Source organism: Cupressus sempervirens, chromosome 9, assembly GCF_028749045.1.
Source record: "Cupressus sempervirens isolate cs-2001-9-10 chromosome 9, ASM2874904v1, whole genome shotgun sequence".
NCBI lineage: Eukaryota > Viridiplantae > Streptophyta > Pinopsida > Cupressales > Cupressaceae > Cupressus > Cupressus sempervirens.
In genome coordinates, this window is record NC_143126.1 from 448,360,278 (window position 1) to 448,386,416 (window position 26,139).

At 35.2% G+C, this 26,139-nt stretch overlaps 1 protein-coding gene across 2 annotated transcripts in view; it reads left to right on the top strand.

Moving 5' to 3' along the window:
• Positions 1 to 1,982: 1,982 nt before the first annotated feature.
• Positions 1,983 to 26,139, top strand: part of LOC149539236 (uncharacterized) — a 97,379-nt gene continuing 73,222 nt past the window's right edge. Inside the window, exons 1-4 of one of the 2 annotated variants that reach the window (XM_089800569.1) lie at positions 1,983 to 2,653; positions 6,941 to 7,199; positions 7,369 to 7,405; positions 7,528 to 7,633. In XM_089800569.1, the coding sequence (XP_089656695.1) occupies positions 2,534 to 2,653; positions 6,941 to 7,199; positions 7,369 to 7,405; positions 7,528 to 7,633 (522 nt within the window). In that variant the 5' untranslated portion in view covers positions 1,983 to 2,533. The remainder of the gene's footprint in view (positions 2,654 to 6,940; positions 7,200 to 7,368; positions 7,406 to 7,527; positions 7,634 to 26,139) is intronic. The other variant, XM_089800568.1, reaches the window with a different exon arrangement.

The following is a 26,139-nucleotide window of genomic DNA, read 5'->3' on the forward strand; positions in this document are numbered from 1 at the left end:
AGTTTCTTTCCGTCTAGCTTGGAGGGTTTTGGTTTTTTGGTGGAACTTGGGCTTGAGCTATGGGTGGTACAATGCGTTGACCACCTATAGGCCTTTTGTTAATCTGTTAATCTTTGTTAGTTTTAAGAACATGAACTCTAATACCTTTATTTTACTATTGTTTTTGATGTAACACGTTAAGGGATTTTTTTGGTTTTTTGCTAGTAGTTACACCACTATTTTTTTTTTGGATCGGTAAACAACTGAAGCCTACCAAATTTTTGGGTAATAGGCCAAAGCCAATAATGTTCTTTAACCCTTAGTTGTAAGCACTATAGGCAAGAAGCCCCACTATTTCACCAAGGGTCAAAACCAACAACTCTCAATTAAGAACAACAATATAGAGCGACCCTTAGGCAAGAGCCTACAAGGCATCAGTAAATTGCGAGCCTCTCATCAGAGAGGTCTTGGGTTTGAATCTACTTGAGATTAACACATAATAATAATGAATATAATAATAATAAAATAAATAATCTAGGCTTCTGCCAATTACCTATCAGAAAAAAAAATAAAAAAAATATAGAGCAACTCTGTGGAGACTTGAACCTTGGTTGTAGGCACTACAGGCAAGAAGCCACACATGTAGTTACACCATTGTTGTATTGGGCCAACCCTCTTGTTTTGGCTGTTTTTATATAAAAAACACACAAAGATACATCAAGTGCAACTCCTCACAATTAAATAGTCAAATCAATAGTAAATAATCAAAGTATGTTTAATGGAGCAATAATGCTCTAGTGACACAATCATTCATATGTATTAGAACATCACGACATTGGTTGTTCCATAATTAATCCTCAATGAGCATAACAACTAACATCTCATTTGAATTAAAAATGTTAAATAATCATTTACAACAATATGAACACATATTAGTGGAAAATCTCAATGATATATCCATGAGTAATAAAGACACAATATAATAGGAAATCAATGATAATAATCATTATAACATAATCTAGTGTTCTTAAATACAAAATACAACAAAGATTATTATAAAGCATCATGTCACATTTTGAAAGCATTATCATGTGTGTGTAAGCATACATGATTATGTTTTAAGAAACATGATGATCTAATCTGTGAGATTGGTTTCTACCATACACAAATGATTTGAATGAATCAATGCATTAATTGTTTTGCTTGTCTTTAATTAGATATATGATTTAGGAGTTTATCAAGTCAATTGGAAAAAAAAAAGCTATTCGTGGTTAAATATTTTCTGGCAATCAAATTGATGGTGACAAGTAGTATAAAAGACACCACTAAGCAAAATACAAATCAAAGTATTTTCTTATGATATTTTTCTCTTGCATAAGAATCAATTAACACTAATTACAAGTTGATGTAACCGACTCATAATAGTTTAATAAAAAAGGGATAAAGAGTTTATTTGAATTCAAACATTAAATTTTAGAATCATCCTCACAGTAAGAAAATAAACCAAACTAATTCCTAATAATGCACACATAAATAACTCCATAATCTTGAGTGAATGAATATACATAAATAAATGTAAATAAAGATGAAATTATAATAAATTAAAATAAATAAATATAAAAACTGATTCAACTAAAAAAATTAAAAATGAAAATATAGTAAATACTTAATGATACACTAAAAACACTCCATCCAAAACATGAAACTAACTGAAAAATAAACATATCTCACTATTACAAATATTTACCAACTATATAAATGATATAAACAAGTTTTCATAAATTTCTTCCCAAGTGAAATAAAAAGTCAACAGATTAACAAGTTCCAATAAATAAAAAACTATGAAAAAATTAAGATGTAAAATCCAAAGAAAGTCCCTTTGGCTCTTTCTTTAAGAAGTCGTCATTTTGCAGACTATCTTTTAGCTTCGTACACCTTTAAAAAGTCTTCCATTTTATTAATAAAAAATATACTTTCTGTTATTCCTACTTCATTCAACAAAAAGACAAATTACTTGTTTTTGGAAGACATATTCAGCGGCAACTAATAAACTTGAAATGTAATTTCAACTACCAGCCGACAACATATTCAGACATATTAAATTCACAATGAAGACTTTCCAATAATCACCAAAATATGTGAATAGGAAGAATTGAAAACTGAGAGTAGAACGAAAGCTCTTTATTGCAGTCTTGGTAGACTTTTTTTAAACATTTACCAGAAAACTCCAATAATGGAAGAAAATCCGAACCAAGATATCTGGCAGAGGAGGAGAAAGAAGATCCAACTGAAAAATTTAATATCACCCAGGACTACGATGTACGGTGGGCATAGGGCATAAAAATCTATAAAGAAACAAAAGGTTCTGTAGATGCTATCTGTCTTTGACTGTTGACAAAATATAGAAGTCTCTCTCGTGCTGCATGCTTTCGTAATTTAATTGCGAAAACCCAGTACGAATGTATAGAAATTCCGACACTTCATGACATATTTATGTGCGGTTGAGCTCCATTACCATCTTCGTCTTCAGGCTTGAGCTTCTAATTTCAGGAAAATGGAGTCTCAAAGCGCTTCAAGGCAGAATGGGACAAATGGGGACTACATTTCTGATGCAGATCGAGATAAGATACTGGCCATGAGACGCATTGTCGAAGAAGAGGACCCCGCCTCTAAGGTACCTTCTGGACATTAAAAAGTTAAAAAAAGGTTTTTGGGCTTAAAATGTGATGCTCCAGTTCTGCAGGGAAGGATATAGTTTTATATTGTGGCATAATCTTTGGATTTCCATGTAACTGGTTCAAAGGAAGGAAGAGCTCTTGCATTGGATTGAATCCCATTCGACGCATTCAATTGTAAAACGAGGAATAGTTACAATATGATTCTACGCAGGGGTTTCCCAAATTTTCTGTGTAGAAACAATTACTAGCTGGTTTTGGACCCTGGTTTTTATTTTTTCAAGCTTACTTTTTATATCTCATTAATTTTTTTTGGAGGGACAATTTAAAAGATGAATATAGAGGGAAAAAAGAGAATGATATTTGGGGGGAAGATGTAATGTTTCGGGAATGTGGCAAGAAAGTAAAAATGTTGTGGCAGATTTTGAACCCCCTTTCTGTCCAGGCTCGGAATTTTCATTCGTAAAGATTGTCAGCTTAAAGGGAGAAGATTTGAAAATGTCCATAGGCAATTGAAGAAATATGTATAAGACCACCATTATCGTAAGAATATAAACAGTTGACCAAAAATGCTTTATTAAATTGTGGGGCAAAGTTTTTTCAGGGGTAGCATTTTCATGGATGGAGGGAGATTGCGGCTGTAAGTAGACAAAATATAGATAATTTCTTATTAGCAAATGGTAACAGCAGGGTTCTTTGTAGCCACTTAGCTAGTTTTAAGCTGTTCTAAATTTTCAGGAGATATGTTTGGAGCCAGAGGTCCTGGGATTATAATTAACAAACTGCAAGTGATTTTATTTTGTTAAATTGCCAAAACTTGGAGGTTAAATAGAAATATACCAAATGAGGGAAGATCAAATGTGCAGCCATGCAGCAGATTTGAGGTTATGCAATTGCTTGATAAATTCAGCCCCTCATTCCATCTACATCTAAAATGTCAAATTCTGATCTATAACTGCTCCACTATTTTACAAGGAGATTTCAATTAATACTTTGGTAATTGAAAAACTATATCAGATTCTTTGCAACATGTAATTCTTAGGATTGGGAGGTCACATGAAGCAAAAGTTATTCGGCTATTTGGCTAAAGGAATAAGGCCAGGGTCTCATGGGTACCTGCTTCCTTAAAAATAGAGCGGATATTCCTGAGATTTTTTTAGGAACATTTAAAGGGAAGCGGTCCCATGAATTTTCTTTTTGAATCCGCTTTATAAAATTAGCTCCTAAATTTAAGGAAGCTGGTTGTCTCATGAATTTTAAAAAAGAAAATTATACTTCATCATAAATTTGTTTGGTGGGATTATTTTATTTTGATGGGAGAATGAAGAGTAGGTTGTTGACAAATGGCAGAATTCTTCCCTAAGCTGGTGAGGCTATTTCCAGCCCCATGTAATAACCACAATAGGTTATAACTTCTCCAAACACCAAAAATCTTTATACTTCAGTGGTTTGACATTTCGTCAAACACTTTGCAAGCAAGGGTCCTCTGACTGATATAACTTTTCAGATTGCTGCAGTGATTTTTGTTTGGATTTGCTTCAAAGAGAATGCTTACAAAAGACTCCAAATTGTCTAAACAATGACCTAACATAAATATGCAACTAATTTTGGCAATAGTGAATGCATATATGAGTTCTAATCATGAAAATGATCATCTACAGCCGACTGGTATTTTAACAAACAGTTGGTATGCAAGCTAGCTGGCTGATAAAAAATGATATATTAACGCTCAAAGACAACTATTAATGACCAGCAATTGTATCTCCTTAATTGAGAATGAGTATCCAATACAAAATTCATACTAAGTTAGCCAAGACTCTTGGCATTTACAAAGATATCAAAATATGATGATTGTTGGTAAAGTAATATGCACCTACAGCTGCCAATGAAAACTAATGCAATACTAAATATCTAACTTCAATACTCCCCTACAGCAGTACGCTAATCACATGCATGATTAAATACAACTAAAGCCATGGATTGCTGATACCATTGTGAGAAATGTAAAAATGAATGATGTATTTATTAATGAATGACAGGTATGATACGAAATGACAATTACAACAACACTTTATAGTGAAAGGCAACTATGAAGATACACATCAGACCTGGCATATGAAGTCGCCTTAGAGAATAGATGTATTGCAATACCACTGAACAGAAAATAACCTCCTCAAGTGCCCAAGTCGTGCCTCTCTAGCTGCCGCCCCTGATTGTAAATGGCTGAAATTTGTTTTTTTTTTTTTTTTTGCTTTTTCGGATTGGTTTTTCGGTTCTGCTATTTCGGCCTGCTTTTTTCGAACTGCTTTTTCGGCCTGCTTTTTTCGAACTGCTTTTTCGGCCTGCCTTTTCGAACTGCTTTTTCGGCCTGCTTTTTTCGAATTGCTTTTTCGGCCTGCCTTTTCGAACTGCTTTTTCAGCCTGCTTTTTTCGAATTGCTTTTTCGGCATGCCTTTTGTACTCAAATATTTTTTCTCAATGTAGCACAAATAGAAGACTGAAGTATCTTCCTCCCAACTGCAATAATTCAAGTTATATTTCACACCCTCAAAATTGCGTACCAATTGAGAGTTTTCGTTCTCAATGGCCACAAATATTTTTTCTCAATATAGCTCAAATAGAAGACTGAAGTATCTTCCTCCCAGCTGCAATAATTCAAGTGATATTTCACACCCTCAAAATTGCGTATCAATTGAGAGTTTTCGTTCTCAATGGCCAGTTGTGACTATTGCAGAAACTCTAGGCTCCACAATGCACATCAACAAACATCAACATCAACAACAACAAATCTGGATGATTAGAATGAAGCCCCAGGGTGCTTATTTATTCTTTTTTCTCCACTTTCTCCAGAAGCTTCTAGAACATTATTTTATTTTATCTATTAGTGACTTTATAAAATATTTTATAATTCAAGTCACTTTATTAAATTAATTAAATATAAAGTTACCTTTTAATATTTATTTATTTGATAACTTTATAAATAATTAACTTAATACCACTTATTTATTTAATTAAAATAATTAATTAGTCATCCTCATAAAATATTCATTATTTTGGACAACCTAATTAATTAAATTAATTAAATCAAATTGCGTCCAAAATGGGGACATGACACCCCACCCCATTTTCATCCGCTTAAATAGAGAGGGCTGAAAAGTCGGAGCTCATATTTTATAGGAATAGATTCCAAATAAACCTTTTGCCCCGCTTAAAAAAAATCATGGGGCCACCCACTGCAGAAAAATAGAGCCCAAGCCCCTCCCATGGGACCCCGGTCTAATTGTAATCTTTTCCTGAAGAAGAGTAGCCCCTACTGTTTTGGACTGCAGATTTAAGGTGTAGAAAGGGTGGGGGTCTAGAAATTGTCCCACGAGCTTAGGCATTTTTTCTTGCCACTTGTCAAATGATTTGAAGTTCTTCAATTTTTTTAGTAACTATTTTTTGTTATTTTATATTTGGTTGTTCTGATAAATTGAATATGCTAAATAATAAAATCCTTGAGACCACGATCTTCCATAAATTTCAGAGCTTTAGCTTTTAAGCTTTAATTGTATTAAAAATATTCACAAGACCACCTGCTCTAAAATAATCCTAAATACTTTCAGCAGCACGGACTGAACTTCTTTAGGAAGCTCCCCTCCATCAGGCCAATGGCTACGGGACAACATATGTGCATCCCTTCCTGTGTTTTTACTCACGAGGGCTTTATATTCTCTCTATCAAAAGGTGCATGTTTGTGGCACCATAGACAGTGGCCTCCATCAGATCCCAGCCTAAGCAACAAGATGGGTCCATGCTATACCTCCAGAGTTGATTATTTTCTATATAGCTTGCTTTTAATCTTGAAAATACTCTAGCAAAACCTAAAGTTTTAGGAGTCATGCTACCATTTTCATGCAAATGACTCCTACAATTTTGTTGTAGTAACAACACACAAAGTTTTGATTTACCCATCCATAGGGCTACACTGTTAGAGAATTTCAAACACAGAGAAAGAGGCAATAGCAAATAGCAAACCTTGTCAAGTTTCTCATTTTGGGGAAATATCTGAGAACTTGGTCCCATAGATTGGCAACAGCTCTCATTTTCGTCTTCTTTTCCATTTGATGGTTTACCTACATTTTCCTGTTTAATATGAATATTGTTGGTCTTCTGTGGGTTTTGATGTTTTTCTCATACATCCAAACATACTTCCTAGTTTTATGAACTCAAATCTTATTGTTATACTTTTAAATGTTTGTCTCAAGAATCACCTGTATCTCTCATAATTGTTAATTTTCATGCAGGTTGCAGACGATGCTACACTTAGGCGGTTCTTATATGCTCGGGACTCCAATGTGCAAGATGCTTCTCAGTTATATCTCAAGCATAGCAAATGGAGGCGAACTTTTGTACCCCATGGAAAGATCTCAGAAATGACGATTACAAATGAGCTTAAGAAGAACTTGGTTTGTATGCAAGGTTCTGACAAAGAAGGAAGGCCAATAGCAGTTGTTATTTTAAACAGGCATAAACCTTGCTACAAGGCTCTTGAAGAATTAAAACGTAGGTCACATTTTCAAATGCTTCTGATGGTGGTTATTTTTAATCTTAAGATTTTGTATGTTTGGTCAAAACACATTCAAGTAGGATTTATCTGGTGATCTGTATTTCTTTAGTCATTTGATCTTTTTCATGTATGCCATTTCTTAATTTTTTGATAACTTTTATGCAGGTTACTTTGTCTATGCTTTCGATAAAATGTCTTCTAGGTATTCTTCTATTCAAAAAACTTATTTGATTTGATTTTTTTCATTTAATTGTGAACTTGAAGAATCTCCATGCAATTTTTTGTTTAACCATTAAAATGATTGTCTTTGTGCAATGACTACAGTACTTCAAGAGAACAAGAAAAGTTTACCATCATAGCAGATCTTGAAGGATGGTCATACAGGCATGTGGATATTCGTGGATACCTTGCACTCCTTGAAATCTTGCAGGTTGTATCATCTGTAAACTTTTGCAATATAAATTCTCAAATTTAACACATCTTTTCTTGCTTACAGTTTTTATGCTATCCAAAAGTTTTATTATTAATGAATGAGGCTCCTAAGCTAAACCCATATATTTGGTATGCTATATTGGTTGAGGCTACTAAGCTAAATGGAAATATTTGGTTGGTAGAGGCTTCTAATCTAAATGGATACATTTGGTGTGCTATACTGGGTGTTAACAATGCAGCAAACATTGCTTGGTTTCTGCTTTTCAAATTCAACATTTTTAGTTTTTTATTATTAGTTACCACAATCTAGTAGAAAACTAGTGAAAATTTTCATGGGTTGCCTAGGCTCACACGTTTCCCTTTATTTTGACCCATTTTGGACAGAAACAATGATAAGTCAACCAAAAAAAACATGGGTTGTCCATCCATAGGTTTTTTTGATGTAGGTCCTCCACGAAATCTATTCAACTACCTAATATGGGAGCACGAGCCTTATGGCTGAACCTCTTTGGCTAAGAGCCAAGGATTAAGGGGTATCCATTCTACCAAATTCACCTAGGGCACGATCCTGGCCTCATCCCTTTTCAATGTCGGAGCATTACACTCAGTAAGATTTGACTTTTGGTGGGCTCTTTGAGAACCTTTCAACTTCACCGGTAGTCCAAGGGCCCATTGACATCCATCCATAGTTTGAGAAATGTTTTGAATGAATAATAATTTATGGAGGCATATATGGGCATGAATGAATATCTTGAATGCACCCATGGGCATTGTTGTAAAAAGAAGGAAATAGGGTAAAAAGGACACACATTAGACAGTGTGTGCACACTAATGAAGGAGGGAGTTACATCTGTTTTAAATTTTAACTTAAACCATGTAATTTAATAATGTCATTAGACATTATTAATATAAAAATAGAACATTATAAACATATCTATTGTCATTCGTTAATAACTTATTTCTAATACCCCTTAATGACTTATTAGAGACAGTTCAAGCTTGTCTTGAAATTTTGCAAATCTGTCAGGTCCAAGTGGTTTAGTAATTGTATTAGTGAACTATCAAATGCATTGATGATAAACTTAATGTTTTTTTGCAATGCAATATTGGGTTCATCAAATTTAGTTGGAAATCTGCCAGTGACCGAATAGAGGCAAAGATCCTTTACACAAACTAGTGCAAGGAGGTTGCAGAGCTCCTGGTTGAAGAGCATTCCTCAGAGTAGTGGTAGATTGTAAGGGATACACCCATATGTAATAGAGGAGATTCAGGAGAAGGATATAGAGGAAAGAATAGATATGGAAATTTCAAATTTGCAAATGGAGACAATATAATAGAAATGAAAATTGTATAGAGATATTATATATAGTGATGCATGTTTAATGTCTATATGGATGTCTAGAAGATGGTTGCTATATATGTAATGATATGAAGTTTGAATTTCTGTTTGTATGCTATTATGTTAGTCTGTTTTTCCACATTATATGTCAATCTCCTATCTGTCTGCTACTATAGAGTCTATAGTATAAAATAAACTCTTAAAGAATACTTGGTGCTTATAATTCTGATCTTTGACTCCCCACTTTTCTTGTTACCATTGCCACTGTTGTCAGGAATCTGGTCAGTTAGTATACATGAAATCAAGAAGAAAATTCAAATCCTGATATAGATTGATACAAGGAAAAGAGATGCTTTGTTATTTTTAAATAATTTGTGGCATCGTGTCCTCAGGGTCAGCCTTGTGAGAGGGGGCTAGGCATTAAGGTGATGGACTATGGAGAGTGAGGTGGGGGGATGTCTACGAAAAGAATACCTGAAAAGACATGCCCAATAAATAAAAGAAGTTACAAAATAATTGCCATGGGACGAAATAAAGGAGTAATCAAACACCACATCAAAAGCACCCATGGCAAAAGGCAATAGCAAGGAATCAAGAGAGATTCAATGAAAACTTAAGATAACATTGCAAGGCCAAACAACAAAGGGAGACAACAAAGACAAAATGCTGAAAGGGAAGAAAGATGACCAAATCCCAAGTATAATAGATTGATACAAAAAGTCATGCATTCATTGAAATGTTCCTAGTATGAACAAGAAGAAAAACATGCCGAAAAACAATATGCTTGAAAGAAAATTTACCACAATAGTTTATATTCAGATTGGAACTTGATTACTATTGAGAAGTTTTTGCACCTTGGTCTGCAAGTGATAATCCTTGTTGGAAACATGGAAGAAATGCTCAATTATGAAGGGAGCTCAATAGCTTCAGGACAGTTGCCAATGTGCTCTGATCGGATTTGTGATGTATCCTTTTTCAAAATGAACTCCTCTTCTGCTGATGCTGATATGAATATTAGTGACTACTCAGCTATAGCAAGGATGAAATATTTATAGTACGCTGAGATGGTATGAACTTGAGATTTGGCAGTGATCGGGTATTCTTTTGTGATGTTCAATGCCTCAAAACCTGTATTAGTTCTGATGTAAAACAACAATCCTCCAATCACACTTGCCTTGATATCAATATGCCTATTGATATGAAGTTCTGATGCTGCAGACCCCTACCATGAGCTCGATAACAACAACAATATGCCCACAATCTGTGTGTTCTTTTGCAGCTCCTCTATTGTGGACATGGCAGTTATGTTAATATGCTAGGAGTATACTTGATAACAACAAAGGCTTGACAATCTGCAAAAGCTCTTGCGCTGAACTTATTAATCTTGTCTGAAGAGTATTTCAGACAACGCTGAGTATATTTGATCCTTCATTGCGTTGGAAAATTCCGACACCACTAGAAGACTTAACCAAATTGTTGGAAAGAGCAGACCAGAGATTATATTACACTTGCGAACTCAAATTCCGAATTCCAACTTGGAACCATAAAGAAAGAGTGAATGATTGATGATGATATGACCCTCCAAGGGTCAATCACATACATGAGGGTGTTCCCTCCCAAACCAAAGCTACTTGGCCCCATATTTTGTTATGGTAAATCAATGTTGTAGTAGTTGTATTAAATAGAAGAGATGAAAACTCCTTGTATAGATTTACAATGACGATGTTTCTAAAAGAAACAATCGTGAACTAAAAACGAAAATAAAAACTACCTAATAAACTAAAGACTAGCTAAGATGATCATTAAAGAAACATTATAATATTCTAACACCCTCCCTTAGTGGTCATTGTCTAATTGATTTCTTTTGGTCATAGATTCTAAAAAACATTTTGCTGCTGCTGAGACCCTCTCTAAATCTGCAAAATATTAATGACCAACAAGCCAAAATTCATCCATAACAGAACAGAGAAGGGTGCCCCCTTCTTGAATGCTCTGTAAAATGAGACAAGAGCTTGCCACTGACTTTGCCACTGAGATGAGCTTACGACAAACCCTCCCATAATCAGCGAAACATCTGATCAGAAATCATCACAAAACATCCAACTTGATGTTGGATAATGAAGCCGCTCTTCCCTCGAGTTAGAGACACATTGAGAACAGCTAGCATGATGGTGAGGAAAAATCAGCAAACCTTCCAAACTTTGCAAATGAGCATGATGCCCCAAAATAGATTGCAAAAAGACACGATTTTTTGGAGAAAAATTGGAAAAACTGAACACAATTTTTGAGTTGAAAAATCGATCAAAGCCTAGCATGGTTTTTGAGGTGAAAAATCGATCAAAATCTAGCATGATTTTTGAGGTGAAAAATCAATCAAAACCTAGCATGGTTTTGAGGTGAAAAATCGATCAAAATCTAGCATGATTTTTGAGGTGAAAAATCGATCAAAACCTAGCATGGTTTTGAGGTGAAAAATCGATCAAAATCTAGCATGATTTTTGAGGTGAAAAATCGATCAAAACCTAGCATGGTTTTGAGGCGAAAAATAAATCAAAATCAGACAATACAAAGCTTCATTTTTTTAGGAAAAATGGTAAAACCCACCAAATAATTTTTGAGGAAAAAATTATAAACCCACAAAGGAATCCCACACAACTTTGCGAATTACGGAATCAGAAATTTTTAAGGGAAAAATTATAGAAACCCACAAGACATTTTTTAAGGGAAAAAATTATGAAAACTCATAAAATTTTTTTAAGGGAAAAAATTATGCAAACCCATCAAATTTTTTTAGGGCAACAAAATATGAGACTACGCATGGTAAACCGGCACATGCAAGCACATTCAATTACATGCAAGTACATGCAACTCTAAAAAATCAGAGACTTTGTTGCAACCAAGAAATTGCGATATCAAAACCCTTAATTAGACTTGTGATTTCTAGCAAAAAACCTCAAATATGAACCACAAAAGTTTCATAAAATACATCTAATGATTTTTATTTCTGAAAAAAAAATTCCAGAACAAAAAAGGCTCGAATTTTTCTTAAAAAAAAACCAAATTTTATGAATTCCCATCGACTTGATTTGATGCCATGTTATGGTAAATCGATGTTGTTGTAGTTGTATTAAACAAAGGAGACGAAAACTAGCAAATTTTTGAAAAAAAAATTCCAGAACAAAAAAGGCTCGAATTTTTCTTAAAAAAAAACCAAATTTTATGAATTCCCATCGACTTGATTTGATGCCATGTTATGGTAAATCGATGTTGTTGTAGTTGTGTTAAACAAAGGAGACGAAAACTCCTTATATAGATTTACAAATATGATATTCCAAAAGAAACAATTATGAACTAAAGACGGAAATGGAAACTACCTAATTAACTAAAGACTAACTAAGATGACTATTAAAGAAACATTATAATATTTTAATATATTTGCTATGGAGTAACCTGCTGAATTATGCACAGCATCAGCCAAAAACATCACCACCAATGATCACTCCCTAACATTACTTACTAACTCATGGGAATGGGAATGGACATAACTTTCATCTCAATGGACTAATGGATCTCGTATCATGTAATGTATCAACTCAGAGGGTCTCATTTCCAGTGACATACTTCTTGGATGATGCTGGCACTGGATGTGCAGCTAAGGGGTTATTCTCTCTGCTGTGTATAGGAAATTAACTGAAAGCGAAAAATTGAATTGAACACATAACTATACTGGAAACTTAATTGGGATGAAAGTAAAGCTAACTACACAACATTTGCTATGGGTAACCCATCAATGACACACCAGTGGCTATGGGGGACTGTTTCTTCTAGACTTTTAACTATCCTATAGATTATCACATACAAGCTGTGTTTATCAGTTATAAATATTTGATCATATCAACCTTAATTAAAGAAATTAACTTGACAAATCATTGTATCAACTAATTGACAATCGCTTTATCATTAACTACAATGATCTAAACTGTGAAGAGGATTGCAGTACCTCTAGTGGCCCTTGCTCGAGTGCTGTAAATTCAGCTATCAGTATTCAATATTCAACTCAGAACTTCATCACCATCATTCATCATATATTGAAAATTCAAAGGGAATACATAGAGCTGATAATAGTCTCACTGATTGAGAGAGATATTACAATAGGATCTTACAATGGACTGATCGAACATTCTTGTTAACCTCCCAGCTCTGACAGGATCCAAGATTTATAGACGAGTCCTAGGAGATGGATTGCTTTCAGACTCTAAACAACTATCACAACTATTGATTCTATCATGATTATTAGGAGACAACTCTTCCATAACCAACAATGAAGACCTAACTGAAAGGATTTGCGGGTGTCATAGTCCCCTTAAACTCATGCAATCATTAAAGACAGGTTAAAACAGAAAATGTGCAAGAAGAGGGTAGCCTCATTATGAACCATGTTCGTTATTGTTCTACAAATTTTTCCTTCTATGACTGCATTTATTCTTGATTAACAACATTAACAAAGTTACCAAGAACTGCACCACGTTCTTCAATTTGCTGTCATGAAACTGTAGACTCCATGACAGTTGCCTCCATGATGCTTTCATGACTGCTGCCTCTTGGGCTGCAGGCAGGACATGCTATGAGTATTCACCTCTTGACTGTAGGTTAGCAAACAATTTTTGTTGCTGCAGATTAGTTCCTTAAAAAGCACTCATTTACATTAAAATTTAACTATCATTACTAAAATGAAAACCCAATAATCATTTCATATATATATATCTATATATTTTATATATATATATATATATATATATATATATATATATATATATATATATATATATATATATATGTATGTATGTATGTATGTATGTACGTATGTATGTATGCATATCTATTATCTTTATATGTTCATCCTTTAATCTTACGCACTTCTGATTTCAGGCATTATCTTAAGAGTACATGGAATATCATGAATGTAGAGGATAAAAACAAGGAAAACAAGCTAGACATGGTCAATTTCGAGGCTCATCGCTCCTTTCAACTAACATCTTGCTTGTTCCCAAGCAAGCTAAGGTCTTAAGTTGTATTGTAATGCTGTAAGCCAATAGTCTATTTGTTCAGTCACCCCCTTGCCCTGCTCTAGATGGAATCCTCTTTGTTTTGATATCTTCTCCCACCTGTTCTTTTCTAGTAGTGTATTGATACATTTCCTCCATGACTTGTGCAATATTAGATAAAGTATAAGAGGTGGAAGGAATGTGAGGGGAAGCTGTCATGTCCCCTCTCTAGTTTGACTAGCAAAGTCATGAGAGTTGGCCTATTATTGGAGTCTCGTAGGCTAGCAGTGGTGGATAGAGACTCATACTGGATACTCAGTGACCAGAGTTGGTTCTACAGTCAGTTTGAGAGCCAGTTGGAGTAGTTCCTTAATTTTAGGGATTTTCCTAAAATTTAGGAGGTTGTGGCAGTGATCAAATTTGAGGCTCCTCGGGACTAGTATACGGTTTCAGTTTCAGGGTAACAGGGTATATTCCCTAGTTTTTAGGAGCATCCCTAGTTTTTAGGGATGAGACTGCTAGTTGGCTCACATTGCCTCACATCAATCATAGGCAAGTGACAAGACCCTGTTAACTGATTATTTGGTTGGTTTGGCTTTCCAGTTGAATAAAAGGAAATATTTCCTAAGTTTGTCTTCATCTGGTCAAGCAGGCATATTTGTTATAGCTCGTTGGAAAGGTTTTGAATTATTATAACTTATTTTCATCATTCGGAGACCTTCGGGCATCTAGAGTTATGTTATTTGAGGAAATGAGTGTTTTTCCTATACATAAAGGCCTTTTAATTGAGAAGATGCCATTTTATAATAAAGGGAAAGTCATATTCTCCCTTTAGGGTTTGATTGGCTTTGAGAGGGAGATAAAAGGAGATGTTGGCTCATTCTTTCATTATCTTTTACATCTTCATTCTTGGTATTTGCGATTTTGCTTTGAGGAGCGATTCTAGAGGACTGGGACGCAAACCCTAGAGCTTGACTATTGGGATGCAAACCCCAATAGATGGTTTCAGCAGCATTCTACAGTATTGTTTCAGCAATTGACAAAGATTGTTAAGTTCAACATTTGGGGGTGCTTGTGCATTGCACGTTGAGGGTCTTGTTTGGCACGTTGGGATCTTCTTGCTGCCTTGGTGTGACTATAGCAGCTGTACGGCTGGCTTTCAGCTGGCACGTGATTTGTTGGTTGGCTTACATTAGCCATCTCTACCCTTTTGGTGTGTGGCTGGTCCATTCTTGCAGCTGGCATCATCATTCTTTGTTTGTAAACACCTTTGCTGGCAAACTGATTACATATCTTGCCTGGTACGATTCGTAGTTATTTTGGTTGACTGAATATTATATTATTTGCTGCTGTTGTTAATTATTGTTTTACTTATATCTGGAAAATACAAAAAAGAAGAAACAATCCTTCTGCAACTTCTGCCTAATTCTCTAAGACCACAAGGAATGCATAGGAAAATTTACTATTTTAATTAAAATTTACAGAAGTTTAGTGAAAGGATCCTTTTGGGATCTTTCAGAAGCCAAGCGATCTACTTTTGGCAGATTCCTTGATTTATTTATCTTCTCATAAGGAATTCTTTAGCACAAAAGTCTCATGGCAATATCAACAATAAACTGTGAAGAAAATGCAGGATAGTGTTTAAGGTAGGTGCAGTTGCAGCATGGTAAAGTCATTGGCAAACCCATGCTAACGGAGTGGCTAGTTGACTAGAAAAGCATGCCAAAACACTTAAGTTGAGCTGTTGCTTAGGTGGCCAACATTTAGGATGGTTGAACCTCTCAAAATCTCCTTTAAAGAATGGTAAGAGAGTGTGGATAGGAGACATACAAAGCACAATTTTACAGCAGCTTAGCCAATCAAAATGCATTATAGCTGAGTGACAGTTTCTTTTCCATTATTGTCAGGGTATCCCTGCGACTCAAGCCCAACGGGGTGAGTTTGAGGCGAGACTAATCTCTATGGCCACATTGCAATCTGCACTGCCCCCAAGTGGGCCTGCCACAATAATTCCAGGCAGGAGAGTTGAACTTGAGACCATAGGGATCTACCCACAACCTCAGAGTCAAACCAACTCACTTAACCCATGGGGGCCAAGTGACAAAGGTGTTGCACGTGTGATAAGGAAAATAATAGAAATGCATTCAGCCAAGTATAGGTAGCACACTTTGTTGATGGCAATGCTAGTTGAAAACTTTGAGAAAGGTTTTAAGTCAGTATGGAAATGCAACCAAGCATATGAATGACGGGAATGAGTGATCGCACCTTTCAAGTGGTTTTACAATTAGGAAATGGTGATTAACCGTGGCAAATGATGAGGAAAATTATGACCAGCATGAAGTATTCCATAACCAAGGAAACAATTGCACCTTTTGCTTAGCAATGCTAGCTCAAAAGCGAGCTGCATGGTAGCGCAAATTAAATTGCAGTTGGCAATGATTACAGAATTTTGTATTTTTTGATTGGCATTGTAACACAAAAAAAAATCTGACAGTGACAACTATTTAAGTGAAAAATGGCACCTTTTAACTTTTAAGAGGTGCAACCACCTCAAAAGAGAATTTGTTTATGTTGTTTCATCAAAGAATTTTATTTTTTAGCCTTTATGAGTTTTCCTAGTAAAAGTTGAGTATATCCTCAGGTTTTAATGATAGGTAATCATGTCCATTCCCCCTATTCCAAGGATTGGAGAATAGTGTAAGGATGTGCCTAGCTTTACTGTCAAAATTGGGAGGGGATGTTGGATGTTCCTGGAGTCTTAAAGCACTTATATGCCCCCATGGTTGTCTAGACCCTTAATGAGGACATACAAGCATTATTGGTATGCTTTTGAATCATGTAGGTGGTGTCCAGCTCTCCTATAATGTCACCAATATGGAGCCAAGGAATTAATAAGGGTATAAAAAGAATAATAAAATACAAGAAGGGGAAAAGCTTAAATTATAGGCTTGGACACATAATTCCCTAAATACAAGGAGGGAAAATGCTTAAATTATAGGTTTGGGTACCTAATGTTAAAGTAATAAGGTATTGTCTTATTAATTAAATTGTCTTGATTTAATTATTAAATCACTTATTACCTCTAGTTTACGTAAGCTAAACTTAGGCATATAATAATTAATTCTTTTATTAATTACTATAATGCAACCTAGGTTAGTTACTTTTTAGGGTTTTGATCTCTTTTTATAAGGATTGATCTCTCTTTGTAATTCAATACAATTGCAATTTATCTTTTGCACATTAAGAATGTCTCTTCTTCTGTGGATCTCTGAATTTGAGCCTCCATAGCTTTGCTTCTCTCTTTTTGTGATAGGTGTTTGCATGCAAGTGATTCTTGGGAACTATGGGTTGAGCTTTTGTCAACTTCAACATCTAACTCCCTAAGGCTAGAAAATTAATTGAATAGTAGGGGAATAAATGAATAATTAGACGTTAGCCCAAAAAGCTAGAGTTCGATTTAAATATATCTAATTATTCATCAAGATCATTAATGGGGTCACTTTAAGTTACCCATGTTTTTATTACTAGGCAAAATATTCATGGTGGGTGATGTAATTTGGAAACCACCTAAAATCAAGGATTTTGGAGGGGTTTGCCTTTTTTTGAGAAGGGGATAATTTATAAGGAGTTTGATGGAAGAACAGAAGAGTTTCCAAGTTTAGGATTTTATTACTTTTCTCTCTGCATTTGGAGAAGAAAGTGCATGACAGAATTTCTGTATCAGCATCGTATTTAGCCTAGAAAATGATAAATATACCTTGAATGCCTATCGCTAGTGGTAAAGATAATAACCGTGGCAATTGGAAGGCATCATTACTCAGTCAGATTGATATTGCAGCTTGATTCAGGGGCTCACAGCGCTCAACATAAAGCTCTGCTTAGCTGTTAACATAGATCAGACAACAGCAGCATTAGTCAGTCCTGCATTGACTAGACATTCTCAATGTTCCAATTAGAGATAGGAAAATTGTAACATCCCGTTTTCCTGGGTCTTAACTAACAACTAACATAACCAAGAAATACAGTTATTACTTCATTTTCATAGGAAGACAGTTAAATCAGTTTTGTTCATATGAAAGAGATTGATGGTTAAAATCAATTAGACAAAATTTCTTAACTATGAACTTAAAACACCATCAAGGAATTTACTATAGAAATTTAAATCCACATACCAGGGAATTAGAATCGAGAAATCATTGTAGGGATGTTTTTGCAATCACCCAAATTAGTCCACAAATACTACTATAGCAATATCATACAATGGCTTCCATCCAATACCGCTATACTAAAATCAGGTGACGAATACCATTAAATACCATTATATAAAATTAGGGCATCACATACCACTATATCAATTAGGGAATCAATAACCATTAGATCATTTAGGGCTTCAGATACCACTATATCAATTAGGGCTTCAAATACTATTAAATCAATTAGGGCTCCCGATACCATTGAATCAATTAGGGCTTCAGATACCACTGTATCATTCCTTTCCTTCCAATTGCTTAACTGTGGCAATAACTTAAGATTAGAAGCTATGCTCATATTCGATATTCATATGAATGAAAAACAATCCATAAATCTATCTCTCGTATCTAAATGTAAAATAACTATAACAATGATATAACTCAATTATTCTTACCTTCTTGCATGTACATCATAAAAGTAACAATACCTGTTTCTGACAACAATTGAATGTATAGTTTATCTTTGTCTGTTGTACATTCGACAACTTCGGGAGAGGTGAAACATTGTTAGGGGCATAACCACCCAACCTCGGACCATAACTTATCCCCACACAATCTCTATCGAGAAAGACCCTCCCTACTCGGAATAGATAGGGATCATCTTATTATACACTAAGCATCCTGGTATCTAAACACACCATTCGACTTGACAACAAGAGATTATATAACAAAATCATGCATGAGCTATTAAGTGTTTCATTACTTAGTTATTCATATCTGATTTCATTCTTGGTTCTTGCAGGTTAACTCCACCTCTTCACCATTTCAATGGCTTCTTTGCCGATGAATCCTAGGTGCCTGAAAGATTATGATCATTTTGTTTTATTTACACCTCTTCACCATTTCATGGCTTCATCGCCAGTGAATCCTAGGTGTTCAAGAATCTAAGAGTATTCTGATCTTATTTACACCTCTTCACCATTCTATGGCATCTTGCTGGTGAATTCCTCGGTGCTAGAGATTCTATAAGTATTCTGATCATGTCCGGAAATCATGATAGCATGGTCATTGATGTCGGTTCATATAATCATTCAAGTTTTTACAGCTACCATTTGAATTCATAAATGATGTTTAATCACAAGGATAATTGATGAAGATCTTCAATGAACTCTATATAATGCAAGGAACCAACAACAAGATATTATAAATTAATCTCAGTCTAACAATGCATAGTCGGCTATGGTCGGGCATTCAAATTAGGCAAAGAAGAAGTTATGTATATGAAAACATATTTGCATTATTCTTAGCTCAATCAATATGTAGCCGACATCAATCAAGAAGGAAGAAAGTATGAAACACAAACGCATATGTTATATTTCTTGTAGCCGACTACAGTTGGGCATATGCTTAGCAAACGAAGGAATCCTATGAAATACGATTGCATTTAATCATGACCTATGATTGTGATTGCAGTTGGTCTAGACGTGGCTCCTCCCGTCCTTGGCCGGAACCCTTGTTGGCAAGTTGTTTCACCCGCTAGCTTTGAGACTTGGGTTGCGGAATGCAAAACGTTGGTGGAGCAAGGAATAGAACAGAATGATACGGGTGTGCGGACAAAATGAAAGTTTCGATTGAGAAGGAACTCATGACTTGAATGATTCACAAGGCTTAGAAGGAAGACATAGCAAAAAAAACATGGAATAGGTTGATTCACTTCTTCTTAAAGACTAGCCAAGACTCTTCGGCTTCTGTTGGTTTTTTCAAGATGTCCATTCGAATTCATAAACATTAATTCGATTTGAAAAGAAGAGAAATGTAGAGGGAAAAAAAAAAAGGAGTTGAAGAGTTATAATTTTTATTTTATTATTATAATACGTTCTTATATATGTTCACATAAGTCTATTGATGAGGTGACATCATTAGATTATATTATTTTAATTTATTGGTGCCATTTCATTTTTATATTTATGTGTTTGTATGTAAGTGTTTATTATAATGATAAGATAAAAATTAATAAACAGTCTCTAAAGGTATGTATTATATTTTAACTCAATTATTTTATGTTTCTCAATTTATTTATTTAAATAGCTCATGCGGGTCCCACAGATGTATCTTGTTTCAAGTCGCTATGTTCTTAACCCATCTGCCTAGTGATGGTGATGCTCTTGTGCCTAATTCTTTTTTGACAATGCTTCCACCCCTTCGATGTGTTTCCTGCAAGGTAATTCTCCACAGTTAAATTATATTATCATAGTAAATTATTTAATCATAATTAATCATAATGGTTAACTATCTTCTCAATTCCATCAATTCGTGATAAATGATCAACTAGCTTGTTATCTTAAATTATAATGACTAACCATCTTATCATTTCACAGGATTATAACCAATTTAACTATCAATTGACTTCATGTGAACCTCAACGGCTATATTTTAAATTAGGTCAAAATTTGGGATGTAATATACCATTCCCCTTGTGTTTCATCGTCCTCGATGAAATTGAAATTGTAACGAACATTATAAAGGAGTATTTTAAAATTGGAATGTAATGTACTATTCCCCTTTGTGTTTCATCGTCCTCGATGATCTCTACAAATTAGACACTAAAAGAATATTCCAAATACAAAATGTATATTATAGCATCCTGATAGCATTTCCTTTCAAGATTGGATTAAAATCTAAATCATACTTCAAAATTCAAGGTCCATTTTTACTTCAGTGTTTCCAGAAACTTAGAAAGATACTTGCATTGAATTTTAATTAAATACATACTCACCTAAGTTCACTTTATTGTACTTGTGGTCATCTTAGCATCAATTGAGTTCGTTCTATTTCATATTCCTGTCATACTCATGTAGACACTCACCATATCATTAGTTTGATTCCATATTGATATCTTCATTTAAGAGAATTTTCAGGGTTCAATAACTGAGAGTAAGATAAGTATTCAAAATTGGAATCCTTCAACTAGCAAGTTCTAGGTCATAACGTGATCACAATTTAAATCACTTATACATACCATTTGGTATATGACACTTATTAATGGGTAAATCATCCTTGCCAACTTACAGATCACCTGAAAAAGATTAATAAATCCATGTTTTTCCATTTATGTAACCTTGGCCTTTATGCCCATCATTTCATTAGAATAATCATCTCATGATAAAATATCTCCAAAACAATATACAACAGTTCAATATGTAATGTCAACATCGCATGTGTATTATATTTGTATAGCAGCGTGTCAAAGGGTAAAAACATGATATACTATGCAAGATCATCATGCATCTAATCAAGATCATAAACATCTGAAACCAATCATTAGATTCTTACCAAGTAGCATCATTCATCTGTAAATATTTGAAAGTTTATCTTTTCCATTTGTGTGACCGAGGCTTTCATGCCCATCTCGTCAGTGTAATGTTTCAAGGAAAAACTCAAGTCAAACAAAAGTTTACATTTGTAAACAAGCATTGATAGTTTCAATTATACAAGTGTGTTTAGTCCGTACTAGAGCACAAAATGATCTTGCGTTTAATCAACATTAGAAAGGATCATGGTTCACAATTTTGTTTTCCTTCAGTTCAAGTTCAAAATATGTAACAATTTATTACTACCATTTCATAAGAATAGGAATATAATTGCATAAATTAAATGCTGGGAACATTCAATTGAAAAGAATTATTTAGCCATCATCATGGATTTTTGATAACATTTTATCAAGGTTATAGAAGCTGTTTTAGATTGCGCAAGCTTTGGCCTCGGACCATACTTATCCCCACACATTCTAACATATTAAAATGGCTTCCCTGGGATGTTCTTTAGTCCAACCACCGTGCTACCAGGTGGTTTGAGTGCCCAATCAGTTATACTTATATAACTGACGTCTACGAACATCAAGTGATCATAGAATGACACATGCCTATAAATTACCTTAGCCAAGGATTTTCGTTTGGGTTCAACAACCTGATCACCACCACTTGACTTGCCAATCATTTCATCTTTTTAATTCTGTTTCATCTTTATGATTTTACAGTTTGTACATTTGTCCATCTTATATCATCTCAGCCTTTCCTGACTACTCTGGATGATTTCCTGGTGTGATTTTCCAGTTTGATTGTAATATCCAATTATGCAAAATAAATCTTTTTCAATATTTACATTTTCAGTTTCTCAAAAACAATGTTGGGCCCAAGGTTTTAACGTTGAACCCAACGCTTTGATACCATATGTAACATCTCGTTTTCCCAGGTCTTAACTAACAATTAACATAACCAAGAAATATAGTTATTACTTCATTTTCATAGGAAGACAGTTAAATCAGTTTTGTTCATATGAAAGAGATTGATGTTTAAAATCAGTTAGACAAAATTTCCATAGTTACACCGCCCTGGGAGACGGGGGGACAAGTTTCCGAGACGGGGGGATAGAGGGGCCTTGATTTGGGGATGGCGGCGGGGGATGGGGGGGTGGCGGAAGGAGTAGGGGTGTATATACTATACATATGGTATAGCATATACCATATCAACTGGAATATCATGATTCATGATCAAATGACAAACAAACAATGAACATTAAACATTGAACATCAACAAATAATAAATATTAGTCTAAACTCTATATATCAGCCTTCAAATCAATAGTATGAGTATCTAGATTCTACTATCTAATAGTAATCAATGATCATATGAGTCGTGACATAAAGATGATTACAATAAGTATCATGTGCCATGAATCATGATATCAAAATAAGTATATAATGCAAACAAAAACTACAAGTCTCCTAGAGTCCAAATCAAAATGTCAAATCAATGGAGACTCCTTGGCGTCCCCCCACAATGGAGACTTCTTGGCGTCCCCCCTCAATGAAGGAGACTCCTTGGCGTCCCCCCTCACCCCCACACTCGGAGACCTCTAGTTGTCTCGGAGACGTCTCCCCCGTCTCGGAGACCTCTAGCCGTCTCGGAGATGTCTCGTCGTCTCCGGTGGCGGCGGCGCTCTAGGTGGCGCCACCCGAAACATCGAGACGTCGTCCCCTTGTCCCGAGGATGTCCCCGTCTCCGAAACGGCCCAATTTGGGGGGGGGGGGGACGCGTCCCTGTGTTACACTGAAAATTTCTTAACTATGAACTTAAGACACCATCAAGGAATTTACTATAGAAATTTAAATCCACATACCAGGGAATTGGAATCGAGAAATCATTGTAGGGATGTTTCTGCAATCACCCAAATTAGTCCACAAATACTACTATAGCAATATCATACAACGACTTCCATCCAATATCGCTATATTAAAATCAGGTGACGAATACCTTTAAATACCATTATATAAAATTAGGGCATCACATACCACTGTATCAATTAGGGCATCGATTACCATTGGATCATTTAGGGCTTTAGATACCATTGTATCAACTAGGGCTTGAAATACTATTGAATCAATTAGGGCTCCCGATTCCACTGAATCAATTAGGGTTTTGGATACCACTGTATCATTCCTTTCCTTCCAATTGCTTAACTGTGGCAATAACTCAAGATTAGAAGCTATGCTCATATTCGATATTCATATGAATGAAAAACAATCCATAAATCTATCTATCGTATCTAAATGTAAAAAAACTATAACAATGATATAACTCAATTATTCTTACCTTCATCTTGCATGTACATCATAAAAGTAATAATACTTGTTTCTGACAACAATTGAATGTATAACTTATCCTTGTCTGTTGTGTGTCTGACAACTTGGGGAGAGGTGAAACATTGTTAGGGGCTTAACTACCCAACCGCAGACCATAACTTATCCCTGCACAATTTCTATCGAGAAAGACCCTCCCTACCCAGAATAGATAGGGATCATCTTATTATCCATTGAGCATTCTGGTATCTAAATACACCATTCAACTTGACAGCAGGAGATTACAATAACAGAATCATGCATGAGCTATTAAGTGTTTCATTACTTAGTTATTCATATCTGATTTCATTATTGGTTCTTGCAGGTTAATTCCACCTTTTCACCATTTCAATGGCTTCTTTGCCAGTGAATTCTAGGTGTTTGAAAGATTATGATCATTCTGTTTTATTTACACCTCTTCACCATTTCATGGCTTTATCGCCGGTAAATCCTAGGTGTTCGAGAATCTAAGAGTATTATGATCTTATTTACACCTCTTCACCATTCTATGGCATCTTGACGGTGAATTCCTCGGTGTTAGAGATTTTATAAGTATTCTGATCATGTCCGAAAATTATGATCGCATTGTCATTGATGTCGGTTCATACAATCATTCAAGTTTTTACAGCTACCATTTGAATTCATAAATGATGTGTAATCACAAGGATAATTGATGAAGATCTTCCATGAACTCTATATAATGCAGGGAACCAACAGGAAGATATTATAAATTAATCTCAGTTTAACAATGCATAGTCAACTATGGTCAGGCATTCAAATCAAGGAAAGAAGAAGTTATGTATATGAAAACATATTTGCATTATTCTCAGCTCAATCAATATGTAGCCGACAACAATCAAGAAGGAAGAAACTCTGAAACACAAATGCATGTTATACTTCTTGTAGCCTACTACAATCGGGCATATGTGTTGGTGTAAATAGGTATTTACTATTTACACTTTATTTAAGTTTACTTATGTTAGTGCATTATTTTATTATTTCTCTTTATGAGACACTTAGGAGTTTGCACATCTTTTAGAGTTGTCATGTAGACAACACTGAAGTTTGCAACTCTAATTATGCACATGGTGTCTACACCACAGGAGTTTGCATTATTCACTGAGTTGTCATGTAGACAACATAGTTTTACGCACTTCTAATTTAGCACACGGTGTCTACAACACTGATGTTCGTGTTTCACCTTTGTAGGCTTATCCTCTCATCATCGCACTTACCTTCGTGCATAATGGAGGATAACCCATATTTGGTGGACATGTGCTTGGTTGTTGGACTTATCATGATGCTGATTCCGAGGCATTCTAAATGCATCTTAGAGGCCTTTATATTGAGGCACTCCTAGCGTACTTGTACATAGAATTGAATACTATACAGTTATTTTGATCATACTCTGGTCTAATTTGTGCTTGTGTTTTGAGTTCCTTAGTTTTGGGTAAATTCTGCCCTAAGGAAGATTCTTACATGGTATCAGAGCTGAGGGAGATACTCGTCACATAGCCATTGGAGACCTCGTTGCTTCATCTCTCTAAGAGACCCGATTCAAATTCGGAGCATCAGCTGTAATTGGGAGCGTCTAGAGCCAAAGCGGACCCCGCCATTGCGTCCGAAGCAATGATTCGATGAAGATCGACTATAAATTTGCTTATCCTAGGCTAAAGTTGATCGTGAGGCAAAATTTTTTGCAAATCGGAACCCGAAGGCCCGATTTGCAAATCCGGTATGGTCATTTTTCGATTTGATAAATTTATTTTTTGGATCAATTAATTCTGCAATTTATTTCTTTGTATTTTTCGGAGATATTTTTTTCGAAATTATTCCTTGCCCCGTTGGGCGTACAGAGAAAAATTATTGTGTTAGCACTCCACACTGAATATTCCTAGCGGAATATTCTTCTTCGTAGAGGATATTCTCCTCAGAGGGGGCGGCATATTCCGCTCAAAATTCTGGCCACCGTTGCCACGAAACTGGCGTGAGAGATCACATAACCGGTGACCAAGGTAACTTCGGCGGGCATATTTTATTTGATAGTCATTTTGCTTTGGTTTTATAGCCCAGTGTAGACCACATTCTTATGAATGTGGGATTAGACATATATCTCGGCGGCAAGTCTTCGGCACTGACCCTCCTCTCCGGCTACGACCAAACCCGGCATTCTGACGACAGATATTCTTCGGTGAAAGACCAGTCCTACCGGCGCAGATATACGAGAGCCTACTGTGCGACACGCGGCGAGTA